This window comes from Folsomia candida, unplaced genomic scaffold (genome assembly GCF_002217175.1).
Source record: "Folsomia candida strain VU population unplaced genomic scaffold, ASM221717v1 Fcan01_Sc010, whole genome shotgun sequence".
Taxonomy (NCBI): Eukaryota; Metazoa; Arthropoda; class Collembola; order Entomobryomorpha; family Isotomidae; genus Folsomia; species Folsomia candida.
In genome coordinates, this window is record NW_019091202.1 from 803,623 (window position 1) to 819,861 (window position 16,239).

At 35.3% G+C, this 16,239-nt stretch overlaps 1 protein-coding gene and 1 long non-coding RNA gene across 2 annotated transcripts; both read left to right on the forward strand.

Annotated features, from left to right (window-relative positions):
• Nucleotides 1–977: 977 nt before the first annotated feature.
• LOC118436761 lies at nt 978–1,570 on the forward strand. The gene is made up of 2 exons (XR_004835691.1): nt 978–1,333; nt 1,410–1,570. It is a non-coding gene; the product is annotated as an uncharacterized LOC118436761 (long non-coding RNA).
• Nucleotides 1,571–12,590: 11,020 nt separating this feature from the next.
• Nucleotides 12,591–13,725, forward strand: LOC110854702. The gene is made up of 2 exons (XM_022103168.2): nt 12,591–12,755; nt 13,262–13,725. The coding sequence occupies exons 1-2, from the start codon at nt 12,698–12,700 to the stop codon at nt 13,591–13,593; spliced, it is 390 nt and encodes a 129-aa protein (XP_021958860.1). The 5' UTR covers nt 12,591–12,697; the 3' UTR covers nt 13,594–13,725.
• Nucleotides 13,726–16,239: the final 2,514 nt, after the last annotated feature.

Here is a 16,239-nt window from a genome sequence, read left to right on the forward strand (position 1 = left end):
CTACGTACATTATGTATTTGTGCATGCACAGTTATTAAAAAAATATTTTCATTTAAAGGCCAGGCATTCTGATTTATGTCTAAATATTTTTATTCACTTTAAATCATTTTCTTTCAAATTTATTTCACTTCATCGGACTTCATTTCTTACTTCGCTCCATGCTTTGATCACAGGATAAAATAAATCCTTTCATTCACACTAATTCATCTAAGATGACAGGATCATTCGGTCATTTTCATTCAAATGATGGGAAATATATTTACATTCACGGTCATAATGAGTCAAATGAAATGAATGAAAGGGAACAGGTAAATAAAGTATTATTAGCTCACCCTGCGTAGTATCAGAGCTATTGAATTCCTCTCGTCCGTCCTTCTGTCTGTCCGTCTTCTGTTAACGACCCTTTTGCATCAATTGATGCTAATTAAAATGTCCCTGGTCCATTTTTTCATAAATTAAGAGCACCGTTGGTATCTGACAATCGGAAACACCAAATGATGCGAAAGAATTGGGGGCTTTGATGCATAACGCACCAATAATGCATACTACTCGGCGGATTTTATTAGACAATTTTGACATAAATTTTTCAAAATTATCGTTGATCGTTGGTAGGTAATTCTGCACCAGTGATGCACAATTTTTGGACCCTTCTCGATGCATAAACATTATTGATCTACTTTGTTGGATTTTTCTGCACCTTTGGGGCAGGTTATAACCAAATCATTATTACAGGGTGAGCTACTTCTAACGTTACTACGGTTTATTATATTATTATTGTAGTAAACAACTCATTTCACTTCATCGGACTTCATTTCTAACTTCGTCCCATGTATTAGGTACAGGAAAAATTCATTCATTCACACTCATTCATCTGGCAGGACAGAATCATGCGGTCATTTAAAAAAATATGCCATATATATCATAATGAGTCAAATGAATGAAAGTGAACAGGTATGCATACGAACATATGTATTCTGCATGACCAACTGCAGTTTTTATAAAGAGATTTAGCACTCGATACGCAGAAATATTTAGGAATCTTTAACCACACTACTTTCCCCGGATCACTCCAAAACCAGCCCGGAATCTGTTCCGGGTATTTCTCAAGAACAGCTCATCTCACGTACATATCTATCTACATTTGTACCAAACTGCTGTTTGGTGCACATCACTTTTGTGCAAAAACGAAAAATTGACAAAATTTTCGCGACCAATAAAATAAAATGGACATGGAGCAGCGATTCTTAGGCCGGGATGGTGAGTTTAAAACGCATGCACAATTGGTGCACTGCGACGCAGTGACTGCGTCCTCCCGTACATCGAGGGTCAGGGGGTAAGATGAATTCAATCAAATATATTCTCATTTGAAGGACCATTCATAAACATTGATATTTTACTTATAAATTCAGTTTCGAAACCCCACAAAAAATTCAGGCGTTCCTAATTTTTGGACGTGAACAATTTAAAAATCTTTATGTAGTCTGGTCAAAACTGGGGAAAACGACTTCACGGCTAGTTATTCTTAATTCAAAGTAAATAAATACGAAAAAATAACCATTTTACCACCAAATTTCTTACCATTTGTTTTTTTTTTGACATTATTAAATTATTATAAGGGCATAGATTTCATCAAATTATTGAATTTTCAAAATCACTCATTTCAATTTTAATTAAAATTTCAATGAAATAACGTGTCAATTCATGACGCACCATTGCTAGACTCTGCCGTCCAAATATTCAGTATTTTTGCCCAAATTTTCGGGACGTACATATATTTCCAAAAAGTCAGATACTATTTTTAATTGCCGTGTTAATGTATCCAGACAAATAAATCGATAAACATACGACTCAAAACTCCTTCTTCAGCAGGTTTGCATTGGAATTTATGTACATTATTAATTTGGGCCAGGCGTGTCAGTAGAATATTTTGGAGTTTTAGAAAGAGTAAACAGTAACATATTTACATATAACGCATGTAGCCAAAGGGTGGGATCAGTGTGTCTTTCGTCGAAATATATATACATATTATTTTTCCCCGTTGAGAATTTGTTAAAACCTTGACGTGTTTTTGACATTTGTAACTTTTAACATTTTCAACACGGTCACCGGGTTACCGAACGTCCTACCCAACGATGCCGAAATTTCTTAGTTTTAGAGAATCACGACCTGATATCTGGCACCGCGAACTAGAGCGCTCATATCCGAACGCGCTCCCCTTTGATGTTAGGAATTTACGCTTAAATCTTCTTGTTTGAAGATCCTTTCGTTGCCGGACATACAGTCAGACAGACAGATAGGCAGACGGACATACCGATCTTATATCTTATAAGGCTTCAACCCTCCAAAAATTATTCACTTTTTACACTTAGCATTAGAGACTCTTAACATGTCGTCAGGGCTTTCTAATTAATTAGTCAATCTAATTAACTAGCTAATTAAATAGCAATGTTTGTCTAATTATTAATTACTAATTAAAGTTAATTAGTAGAATACTACCTAATTAAAATTACTAATTAATTAAAATGATCGACAAACCAATTACTAATTAATTTGTTTGTTTGTTTTCTTAAAAAATTTTAATGCACATTTTTCGTCTAGCCCTTACAAAATTTTCTTGGTGACAGCAAATGTTTTATCAACTTCAAAGCTTTTTTTACACTTTAAACAACGTTAAACCTTTGTATTAAAACAACGAGATAGCAATATATTTTTGATAGTTGTATCTTTGAATATGATGGACTCCCTTGCACAGAACCTTAAAAACTTGTTTGATAATGTGAATGAATGGTATACTTTTAAAAAAGTTGACAGCGACAAAGTAACGACTGCTTGTAAATTTTCTCCAAATAAACCGATAACCGACACAACTAAGGTCAGCTCTAATTGCCACAGCCAGCTCAAGGTAGTGCGTAATTTGTGATAAATTTCAAAATAATTCCGCATTTTACATTCGCTGAAAGACGAATTATTCGAGGCATTAGCCATGCTTAAATGTTGTAAAATTAATTCATAAAAAATTATGAATATGATAAACTTAATTAGTCAGTAATTGGAAGTAATTGATTAGCTTGTTCAGAAGTAATTACTACTTAAAGAATTAATTAGATCAAAATTTTCAGAACCAATTACTAATTGCTAATTAATTAGAAAATTGGATAATTAGAAAGCCCTGCATGTCGTGCTCATGTTACTTAAGTCAAAACATACTTCTTGTGAATATTTATTATTTATACTTGGAGAATATATAAATAATTCAATATTGCTAGTCGTAACATTCAATACTAAAATGAAATATTCGCTGCTCTCTTGCATCATGGGAAAAGCTTAAATCTTCCAATCATGTTTCCCCAAGTAATGCTTTTCATAACGCTTCTAGCATTTTCAAAATCAGAGATGAATTCCTTCACATTTGTCCACACCCAGATAGTTCACCTATTGCAAAATATATCACATTGCGATCTGCAAATCTTTCATGATGGGTTGGATTTTGGAAATCACAATATTCCCGCAAAAGTGATATGGATTCCGGCATTCTTAAATTTAAAATCAAGCGATCCATCAGGTCTGGCTATTAATATCTTTTCATCCCGAACCCCACAACACAGTTTGAGTCTCTTCCTGCCAAAACTACTCCTTGAACCGAAATTTGTAAACCAGTCGGAAAAATTTTTACGTCTTTGATCGTGGATTGAAATATCAGTAGGTTACCATCTGTCAACCGTGCTTGAGGTAGAATTCGTGCTTATTTATCTGCGCGAGAAGATAAAAAGAAGGTTCTATCAGTATGGCGATAACATGTTTGTCATACTTATTTCAAACAGAAGGGAGGAGGAGTTAAATCATTTTGTTACGGTTGGGTCACTACCCACATTATATAATAGTTACACCTTTATGATGTTATACGTAGCTAAAAACAACCGAACAATGGAGCTTTGCGGTATAAAGAAAATATTCGGAGGGAAAGTAACAATGGAAAAGTGCAAACAAATTACTGAATGGGATCGGCGGGTAGATATCGCCAGTAAATGGTTAGACACGTGGTGTCTTGGGTTGCAAATGTGGCAACCGATAAAAATTTTTAAACCATCCTCATCAGAAGAATCTATCCATCCGTTCGATCGTAACGAAAATTACACCATGGAGCTCTGGACTCTTTTTGTATTGTCGAAGTTGACCATCTATCTAACCTGGGCAAAGCTGTGCCCAGAAATATATCCCCAATTAGGATTCGACTATAAGCTTGGAAACGAAGATTTTGTCACTGCTGTTTCCGGCAGTGATAGGTTTCAAGTGATTGTGCCAGTTACACCAGTTATCACGAGAAATACTGGGTTTCAATATTTCACATGCTACAGGGAGCGCTACCAGCCATTTGGAATTTATATCGCTCCATTTCAGCCTCAGCTGTGGTTGACATTGTTGATCACTTTGGCACTAATGATCGCTTTAAATACAATTTACAAACATTTTACAATGATCTCTTGTCTAGTAGAGTATCACTTAATGAAACTGATGATATCTATTCTAATATCAATCGTCAGCACGGTCCTGAACCTAACGACACGATTAGTACAGTGGCCAAAATCGTGTGGTATTTATTTTGGTTATCTGAGCCAGTATTAAACCAAAAACATAATCCGTACAGACAATCGAACTTCAACCTTTATTCCATGCGTCCATCTAATCCTCGGTCAACAGTTATAAATGATAAATACCCTGAATTTCTGGACTACCTATACAACTCTATATTCACACATGGTAATCTTCATGCGAGTGCTCATCTAAGGAAACATTATAACCTAGTTCTAAACTTATTTCTACCAACCCATTCACACTTCCCAGGAAATTTCAATTACACCAGAGATCCAAATCAAACAGAGTTACAACGACTAATAGAAATCGAAGTGGTTGCATGTGGAAAAACAGTATACATTTCCAACAAGGATTCAATTGAAGCGGAATTCGCTTTCTTGTCGAAGAACTACCCTTGGCATCAATTTTACAGAAGAAAAGAGATTTTACCAATGGCATCTCACGGTACGGCATTTCAATATACGGGAAACTCAAAGCTACCAATTTTCTATAAGTCTCTGGTTGAGACTGGTCTTCACCATCGTATCGAGCAAGAATTAGTCGCTCGCCATAATTTGCATAGGAAGCCTGCGGCCCCTGAATTTCAGAAAAAGTTTCGAGACAAAGAAGAAGGTGATGCTGTTGGATTAAATGGATCCTTTTCAACATTTTTTATAGTTTGGGGTGCTGCAGTTACGATTAGTGTACCTGCACTTGTTTTTGAAATCCGCCACCGTATTCTCCCTGGTATTAATATATTTTTTACTTCAGCGTACTTAACTTGCCGAAGATCCCTAAATCATATTTTTTTTAAATTTCGGTAAACATTGTGGATTTGGATCTTTGAAGAATTTCGGCAATCGTGCGAAACGAAATTTATGCCAGCTTAAATAATTTTGCAGGCCGTTGAAGTAATTGTGGATACGTATGTATAATTTGCACATATGTAAAATATGCAGTCTGGTTCAAGTGCCGGGGGATTGGAACTTAGTACCTGAGTAACGTCACCCAAAAGTTCCGATTCCCTGGACTTTTTAGTTATGCAAGTTACAGGGAAACGGAACCCACTTGTCGCAGGATTTAGCGGGCCTCGATTCCCCGGTACCCTCTTATGCAAAAGTTACGATTCCCCGGAACCCAACATTTTTCTTCCATTTTTCATAAATTGGATAAATTTCCGCAGAAAATTTGGATTATCTCAAATTAACTCCCACAAATGAAGAACATTAGATAAAAAAATTAGAATTTTTTATTTGGGCGAAGTTTTATAAATCGCAAATATCTGACAAATTTGAGGAGCGGCAAGCTCAAAAAGGTACGGGGAATAGTCACCCAAAAATTATTTTCAGGGAAAAATACAGTTATTTTGCAGTTATTGTTACAATTATTACGTTATTATTATGTTATAATTATTTTCCCATAAAAATAATTGAATTTTTCCCTAAAAATAATTGTTGGGTGACGATTCCCCGTACCTTTTTGAGCTTGCCGCTCCTCAAATTTGTCAGATATTTGCGATTTATAAAACTTCGCCCAAATAAAAAATTCTAATTTTTTTATCTAATGTTCTTCATTTGTGGGAGTTAATTTGAGATAATCCAAATTTTCTGCGGAAATTTATCCAATTTATGAAAAATGGAAGAAAAATGTTGGGTTCCGGGGAATCGTAACTTTTGCGTAAGAGGGTACCGGGGAATCGAGGCCCGCTAATTCCTGCGACAAGTGGGTTCCGTTTCCCTGTAACTTGCATAACTAAAAAGTCCAGGGAATCGGAACTTTTGGGTGACGTTACCCAGGTACTAAGTTCCAATCCCCCGGCACTTGAACCAGACTGATATGTACACACGCTAATTAAAGATTTAAACGATATTCTTGCTAGAACCCGTCGTGTACATAATTATGAATATAAAAATTAACTACCGTGAAGGTTGTCTCTGCCACATAAACCTGCATTTATGTCATATTTAGCTGTGAAAGATGAATAAATTCCAGCTTCTTCGTAATAATGCATTAATATGCATTATTATGAATTATTACTAAATATTATTACTTAATGAGCAAATTAAATTTAACCTTGTGGCTTCAATATCATAATACTTTAAATATGTATAAGTACATGACGTATTAAATTAACATGATTATCATTCCTTCTGATTAAATTAAATGTTTTTATTCTGGATCTTACGATAAAAGTAAAAGCTTGGTGGTTAAATGTTCAATTACTTTAATTAAACCATTAAATCAAATTCATATCAATAGGTTATTATTGAAATCTTTATTTTTTACAGAGGTGTGTACATTATAATTTTGCATAATTAGGAAAAATTAGTTCAATAGAACACATCATTCAATAAATATTTCATTCTACACAAATCATCTGTTGATGTTCATTTAATTACTACGAAATGAAGAATGAAGGAGTGAATAATTATTTGAATGAATGAATAAATCAACATTTCAAAATGAATGCGTAGGTTTTTTATTCATTCATTTTTTACCATATGTTAAATACATGGGACGAATTAGTGAATAAATGAATTATTAATTGAAATAATGAATAATATATGAATAAAAATATATAAATAAAATATGTGAATAAAGTCAAATTGTTTTTCGAAGCAAATGAATTTTGGATGAAGGAAAAAAATTGTACAGGTATGACACCAATTACGGGTTGACCTTATCCTCCGGAAAGGTGATGAGCAGAGTGAAAACGTGATTAGAAATGAAGTAATAGCTCACCAGGATTGCGACCTTCTTAACGGCGCGGACCAAGCCGACCTTCACGCCAAACGGTCTCAGGGCGGCCAACTCCTTCCTACAAATTTTGCTAATATTTCTGTCGTGATGGACCAACGAGTGATGCAATTTAATGGCCTGTTCGTACACGATGGTCGCGGGATGCATCGTTACGGCCAGGATGACGCAACAGTTGTAGACCAAAATGGGAAATGGGATGTACTCAAAGAAGGAGAGAAAAGAGTGGAATCGAATCGAAGCGAAGGCGCACGCGATTATTAAAGCGCCCGGAATCCAGACGAATACGATGGGAATGAGCGGCCAGATGAAGGCGTGGTTGTAGTAGATCATGAGAATGTGGAGGCGTTGAAAGTTTCGGGTTTTGTGGGACATGTTTTCTTTCCTAAATGAATTAAAAATTCTAAATATGTCTTAACATTTAATCAATCAATCAATGTATTTATTTGATCAAAACGAGGGTTGCAGCCCATATCGCTACAAGAATTCCTGGAACAAAAATGCCAATTCTATCTTAAATCGGTAACTCATCGCCAAAAGCATTACATATTTAATCCTTTCTTTCTGATGGAGTTTAGATTACATAAAATTCGCAACGATAAATTTGTAGAGCCTTTGTCCATTTTTAAAAGATGTATATTCCAAATTTTAGCCCTTTTAAACGGGAAGATATCATGCATTAAGAAAAGTTGCAAATCCATGAAACTGGTTTTCTAAAATCAGCACCATTCTATTAATCAGCTGCCCAGAAATTTGTTGCCCAGGATTTTCAAATTAATTCCCAGAGTCGGGAAATGATTAGAAATGTATTGGTTTTGAAGATGTGGGTCATCAACTATCGAGTCTTATGTTAAATTAACTACACAAAATCCAAAGGAACGTTAATTTAATAAAGAATGAACTTTACTCTGGATTTTGCATAGTTAATTGAATTTTAAATTTCGACTGCATTTATTTTTCAAACTGGTAATAATATTTTAATCAGTTTAGAGAGATTGCAAAATATTCAACCTTGTAAATTGCAGCCAAAATCCGCAACTGAGCAGCACCGGAAATATTGTGAATCCATCGGTTGCCATCATAAAGCTTTGAGCAGCTTTAGAGTAAGCCTCAAACGTAAGAAATACAAGAAAACTCCAACTGGATCGGTTCTTTTCGTGTGAAACTAATGAATACGGGTACTGAACTCGCGTCGGGATGACGAAGAACATGAGCGTCAGGGCGGCATTGTAGAGAAAAAGGATCCAAAATACAGCCAGAAAATTCAAGTCGATAATGTTAAATTTCCAAATCCAATTCCGCATACGGGCAGTTGGATTTTCTGCAACAATTAATTAGCACTTATTTATTATATTATGTACATAATCTATATCGGAAAGTAATCCGATACGGTAATCGGATGATATTTTCTAATTAGTAATCTGGTTACATTCTCTAATCCGTAGTCAGATTACATTTTTAAATCCAATAAATTGTAGGTTACGGATTATGCAATATTTCCATGATTACGGAATACTTCAAATGTGAAATCATACATTCTGATTGGATTATTATTGGATTATATACAGATTATAATCAAATTAATCTGCTTCTCTAACCTATTAAAAGCAAGTCTAAGATTTCCCGTAACCGATTATCTTTTGAAATTAGAGTTGTCATAAATTTATTTAGGTTGCTTGGGTATTTACCTTTCTGCAAAACGGTAGAAAGCTTCTTTAGCCCTCTGAACAACGAGACCACTTCACCCTTCTTTCTATACCCGTTGTAATACGTGGTCAACGACCAGTACGACTGGTTGATCCAAATATAGATCCAAACGACATCGGGAAAGCTGGTTTTCGGCTTTTGCACCACTTGCACGAGACGCCAAAAAAGAAAGCACAAATAAAGAACGGTGTGACCAACCGCAATGGTGAAAGTAAACTTTCTCGAGAAATTCGTGCACTCGGAGACACACTCGTTTCTGTCGTCCCACGTGTACAAATTGCTTCCCAGAAGGGCACAAGTTTTCATGTAAGCTCGAATAATTTGAAGGGTACGTTTGTTAAACATTTTTTGTATATATTTTTGTAAAATATTTATGCAAATTAATCGTTATATTTAGAATTACATAAAATTATGCAACCTTCCTGACTCTTGTAGAAAATAGGATTGGTCGAGAAAATAGAATATCTTTCGAATTTGATTGATTATCGAATCATTTTCAGTTATGGGAATATTGACATTGTGTGATGTGTTGTTTGCTAAACAGTAAGATTGAGTCTATTTTCACGTCAGGAATGAAATAGGTAAACGGTGCAAACTCATTTATTTTTAAGATAGTTGAACCATAGGCAATTATGTTATTATGTGTAACAAATATGTATCTATCCACGTTGTTGGTGGTTAATAATTGGTCTGAGGCGAACTTGGTTTTATTCGTTGTTGCAGGTCTAGGGCATCCAAAATCGGTTTTTCCGATTTTGTAAAACCGGTTAAAAACCGGTTTTCGATTTACCCGAAAACCGGTTTTATAATTTTCCAGAAAAACGGTTTTGTAAAAAAACCGGTTTTATCACACTCGAAAACCGGTTTTCGATTTTTGATAAAAATTGTTTTAGAACCACTAAATATTTGTCATCTCTTGTTTTTCGTCCAAAAATGATTTGTTCTGAAATAGTTTTTTCCAAATTAATGCCCTAAGTGTGTTCAACTTTAAATTTTACCACTTTATATTTATCATATTTTTAAAATTTTGTAGAAAACCGGTTTCAAAAACCGGTTTAAAACCGGTTTTGGAGAAAATCGAAAACCGGTTTTGCGAAAATTTGAAAAACCGGAAAAATCGAAAACCGGTTTTAAGAAAGTTTGGCAAAATCGGAAAAATCGAAAACCGGTTTTTCAAAATTTTCCGATTCTGGATGCCCTATGCAGGTCGTAAGTCGTTCCATGTGTTAGTTGAGGAATTTCTGAAAATGTGCTTCTGACAATCAAACAAAGTGTGTACGTAAAGTAATAATATTTAATTGATTTATTGCATCATAAATAGGCGACAGCTTTTGCACATTAATGAATGATTTTATAATTGATAATCGTAACATCATAAAAATAAACACTAATTAATTATGTATGGGGCAAAATATTTTGCGACTTTGTGCCAAAAAAGGAATAAGTTGTCCAATACTTAACGTTGCATATTTGAAAATTAAATTAAAATATGCGTAATTAGGAATTAATGGATAAACTGATTAATGTTAGATTGACGTTCAAAATTTATCAAAGTACGGGTAATAACTAACTAAAATAGTTTTATACGTAACTATAATAAAATTACATTCGTGATTTTTTATGGCTTAGTTTTATTATCTACATGTGTACTACAATATATGCATCCCATTAAGAATTGTTTTTCTAAATTACGTCTTCTAAAGTAACGTGTGCAAATTGTGACTAAATAAACTAATAATTAATGAAACTAAACATTAACAATGGTAAATTAATTCAGCAATTAAATTCTAATTGAAACCTATTAAATTTCAGCGTTAAGATGATAGATTTGCTATTTTTTGTAACACTAGGAATTCGGCTGAGGTGTAATTTCCACGGTAGGATAACAATGACTCATGACTTCTAATTAAGAACGATTAATTGACTTATTTCTCAACCGAGGCATCAGTTCTGTCTGTGGTAAATGTGGCTGATATATTGAACGATCACGTCGTAGTTTCAGAGAATCACTATTGCCAATTTATTTGACTTCGTAGTACTGCCAACAGCTATTTACATATGTCAAAATAATGGAGAAACGACAACGAATTTAAATTGATAGGTTTTGTAACGCCAGTTTAGAATCATTAATGATTTTTCAAGGCGACCAAATTGGCATAGGGAAATTAAATAAGGAGAAACAATTAACTTCAGATTTGCAAACGATACCAATTTGGTCATCCGTAAATATTTGTAAAGTTTAACTGCATGCTCTTAGTCGTGGATTTCATAATTGTACTCTAAGAACTCCAGTATTAAAATAATACCAGGCGGTATTCAAATATTTCTCAATGTATCTACCAAAGTGGTAGAGGTTGGTACACTAGGGATCAAAATTGTTCGGACGGGTTTCTCATGATCATATCTCATACATTTACTGGCAAATCAATTTGAAATTTGTTACAGTTATACCCAATAGCATTTGTGGGAAAATAGGACTCCAAATTTGAAACAGTTTCGACAAGGTCAAAGGTTATTATTTTTTGACCTAAAACTCCAAAAGTCAGCTACATCAAAGTAATTTTTTCCTTGGTCGTTCTATTTTTGTAAAGTTAGAACATCTCATCCTGAGTATTTTGATATGTGTTGCACCTCTGTGCGATTTTGTTTACGCCCACAGTGATTTTATGACAAGTGCACGAAATATATGTGCATTATGTACATGATTAGAATACATATTTCTTGTATGAAGCACAACATTAATTTACTAAATATATTTATTTCTGCATAAGATTGGGTCGTTGTCCGATTGAGATAAGCGTGCCCTTGTGTAATTTAGGATGCGCAATATTTCACGTGGACAGCAGTGCAGCTTTATATACTCGCTTTAACTTTGAACTTGCCATTCAAGCAAGTATGTATATATGTACATGCAGTTGAAGTAACCCTGCTCATCTTTATAACTAAATATTCTTGGCATGTCAAGTTATTTATGGTTCTCAATAAAGGACACAATCTGGACTTTGGCATCAAATCGGGTGACCAAAGCCGTTATAGATAAAAACTTGATGTACATAAATAAGGTTTGATTAGTGAAGGAGTGTGTATTTATGTACACATGTATGTAACTAGCCATTCATAAGTCATCCAATGCATGCAGCGTTGGCATGATGCAGTTCATCTTTTCTAATTAAGGTATGTATGTATGGAACTATGTTCACATATTCACTAGTAGTGTACAGAGGTTCTTAAAATTATCTATACAAATAAGGGGTCGTAGATAAAGCATGTGACCGATTTTCGAGGAATTTTGACCCCTACCCCCTGAAAATGTGATCTATTTACCCATGTTAATTATAGAACATGGGAAGGATAGGATGTCTTCACCCCTACCCTCCTCAAACCGATTACATGCTTTCTGCACAGTCCCTAAAACCGGTGCGAAACTTATATACATACCTCAGAATTTAATATGAATATGTATATATGTAAATATGTCCGTAACTCTACAATCTAAGAAAGAAATGCGATAACGAAACACGACGTGAATTATGTATACATAAATACTTAAATCACCTCAAAGGCAAATCTCAATCGTAATTTTGCTCCCGATCAATTACATCGTCCAAGTTTCCTTTCATTTTTTTAAAAGAAATTGTTAAACGAGAACATCGTAACAGAGATGAAGCTAAGCTTGATTTTAATTTTATCTCTGGCCTTTATCGGCCATAGCTGTGCAGGTAAGTATTGCAAATATATGCACAACCATGTTTTGAAACAATATGTTGAACAGCAGAGTTTAAAAATCCGATCCGTTTTTGGAATTAAAAAATATACGCTCCGATCCAGTTTTCGGATTTGGAAAACATCCGATGCGATCCGATGTTTTTGATTTGTCACAAAATCCTATCGTTTTTTTTATTTTCCAAAATAACCTGTCTGATCCGGTTTTTTTATTTTCCAATGTATCCGATCTGATCTATCCGTTTTTTTAACTTACCAAAATAACCGATACAATCCGATCGGTTTTTTATACATTAAAAAAATATTCCATCCAATCCAAAGAAATCGAATCGGGCCACTCATTACCCTAAAAAACCGATATCCGACTCGACTAAATATGTTGAAGCGGCGATTTAAAAATGTCTCAGATTATCTTAGAAATTTTAATATCTCCTGTTCATTATGCGAGTCAGAGAGTGTCAGCTTACTACAAAAAAAATTACACAAATTCTTAATTTTCCAGCCCCGCAACTGCCGACATTATTACGAACCTGGAAAACTACGCTTTCCTCCCTTGTGCCTGAGCTGACCACGCTGATTTCCACCGTGCAGTCCAGCGATCAAGTGCCGGAGACGCAGAAAACTCTCGCCGTGGATCAGCTTTCCATGCTGCGTTCGAAATTAACCCTGGCCCTTGGCCAGCCGAATGAGTCAGAGGCGCGCAACGTTTTGTGTGGTACTGGGCCGACAGATGGATTGTCACAGCTCCTTTTTGGTCTCGCTAAGCTTCTCGACGGCCTTGGACTTGGAGAGGTTATAAGGGCTGTCTCGGGGGCGCTAGGACTGTGCGTTTGAAATGACCGCCGCCGCCGGCCGTTAGCTCGACAACCTATGAAAAATGCTGACCTTGATTCACATATCTGCAAAATTTTTAGTAAAATTGATACTTCCGAAAAATAAATTATCTATAAATGTGATTTGCATAAATATGTACAAAAACAAATTGGCATTAATTTATGATTCAAAATTCATACATTTTTTCAGACTTAAACGGTGTAAACTATGTACATAATTTTCCCGTAGCTTTTATCATAGTCTCGTGCACTATAATAAAATCAGGTTCCGGACTTCCATAAATTATGTCACGGACTGGGAAGGTAAAAATTTTGCGGGACGGGCGGATTTGCGAAAAAATAAAATAAGATAAAATAGAATAAGACTGTAACAGGGGGGGATAAAAAATGGGCATTTTCCACAATTCGTGTACCTGCATGGAAACAGGGGTTATTACCACGTGAAGCCCCACATCCACGTGGTGCCTGCCTCCGCTCACCTGCAATGGAAAGAATAAAATCGGGGCGTGAAGTTAATCCGGAGGAGAAACTTGTACAGCTTTCTCTTTCATGTGGGGAGATAATGTACAAAAGCTATTGTATATTGTGTGGTGGCAGGGGTGGATGCATAAAGGATGTCACCTATTTTCCTACCTGCAAACAAATTATAAGCGTGGAAGTATATGTCTTGTGTACATGTTAACGAGAGAAATTTGACGAAAATTCGTGACATTTTTTACGCACATCTCCCATTTTATTTGAGGGGCATTCACTCGTGCATATGTAAATATGTCGGATACTCTGCAATTTTAAATTTACGGCATTATTACATAACTTATCTACCATGCTTATCAAATTTTGATACGTTGGGATGTCTGCATGATCCGGAAAACATGCGTTGACCACTTGACGACCACTAATTAGAATGCATCGCGACAAGTCATCCATAACGAGACGAGGTGACAGATTGGCAGAGATTTCATCATTTGAGGAGAAAATTCATTTCTATTTGCTAAAAATTCGTGCAAATTAAGGGGATTTAGATAATTTGTATTTGCATAAACAAGAAAATGCGAGGTCGTGGAAAGACGACGGAGTACATTCAGGCTCTGAGAGAATGGACGAGCTGGAATAGTTTGAGGTCAGAATTTGCAAAATTTTTGATACATCGTTACAGAAATTGTTTTATTTTTAAATTTGTATCTACATAACTTCACTCTTAGAAATGCAGTATTAACCCTTTAACGTGTATGATTAACGACAAGAAAATGCATTAAATCGGGGACACTATAATTATGTTGTGGTCATGGCGCGGGAGGAGAAATTCAGGAGTTTTTAATAAAACTCGAAAAACTGAAAAATCAAAAATTTAACATTGAGTTGCATAGGGAAATATCCAGCTTTTCGGGAAGAAAATGTTCAAATTTAGCATTGTGTTGGCATAGGAGAAATCCCTCAAATTGCAAAAAATTTTAGGTCGGGGAGAGAAAATGGTGAAAATCAATGACCTCCTAGAAACGACAATTGTCTTCCTTCCGCGCCATGACCACGATTTTTCACGACGACTTTTGTCGTACTCCCGAATTAAACCATTTCTTATAAAACGACTATTGTCGTCGTTACAGTTTAAAGGGTTAACCCTTTAAAAATACCAACCAGGTCGTATTCATGTACATACATATGATTCTACCAAGACGGTATTGATACAGAGGTCGACGCCGCCGATCTCACGCCGCCGCGCCGCCATACGCCGATGATTTTTCCGCGCCGCCGCCGCCGAAAAATTTGATTTCCTATTCCTTTAACATTGCGACGCCGCGCCGCGCCGCCGACGCAGCCGAAAAATCACCAAAGACTGGCGCCGCCGCCGCCGAAAATTTGTCGGCGTCGACCTCTGTATTGATACATTTGTGATACTGACGTAGTAATAGCTTATTGGTATTAAGTTTTCCCATATCGGTAGCAAAGTTTAGTATTAAAACACCAGATTTTTAAGAGTGTATTCATGGATATTTTAGAACTTATTCGTAAAAATATGTACTTGCTCTGATTTCAAGCAGCATTTGGCTGGCAGGAATGGCAATCTTGTTGCTTGTATTGGTAAATATAATTAAAATGAGAACTATCCACTTTAATTAAACTACTTAAGTCTTAAATTATTCTTTAATTAAGCAAAATTTATGTGTCAGATAATTTACGGGATTTGGTGCTGGGACGTTTTTACCGCGTGGAAACGATGGCGACAAAGGAGTCCTGCCCGATTTCGGGCAAAATTTTGGAACAGATTTTCTTCTCCAAATTCGGTGAGAGGATAACAATTCATTCACGCAGTCATTTGCAACTTTGTAAAATGGTTTTACAAACTCGTCCAAAATAAAGAGACTGGACCTGTGTAAGTTTAAAGAAAATTTGGAATTTAGAAAAATTTGAGAGCTAATTTGCGTTCGTAAAAATTTTGTAAAGGTTTGTAAGTTTTACAGAATTTGCAGATTTTACAAGGTTACTAAGGATTGTGTGAATTACGTCAAGGCACTTTTTATTCAAATAAATATGTAGTTAGCAAATAATGCGTATTTAAATAAAAAGGTACTTGCAAATTTTCAGACCGGATTACCATTACATCAATAATTAAAATTGGGATGCTTCTACTAGTGCAAAAATTGCTCGG

Coding starts and splice junctions, on each gene's coding strand:
- LOC110854702 (XM_022103168.2), top strand. CDS start 12,698: ATGAAGCTAAGCTTGATTTTAATTTTATCTCTGGCCTTTATCGGCCAT. Junction 12,756..13,261: donor TATCGGCCATAGCTGTGCAG/GTAAGTATTGCA, acceptor TTAATTTTCCAG/CCCCGCAACTGCCGACATTA.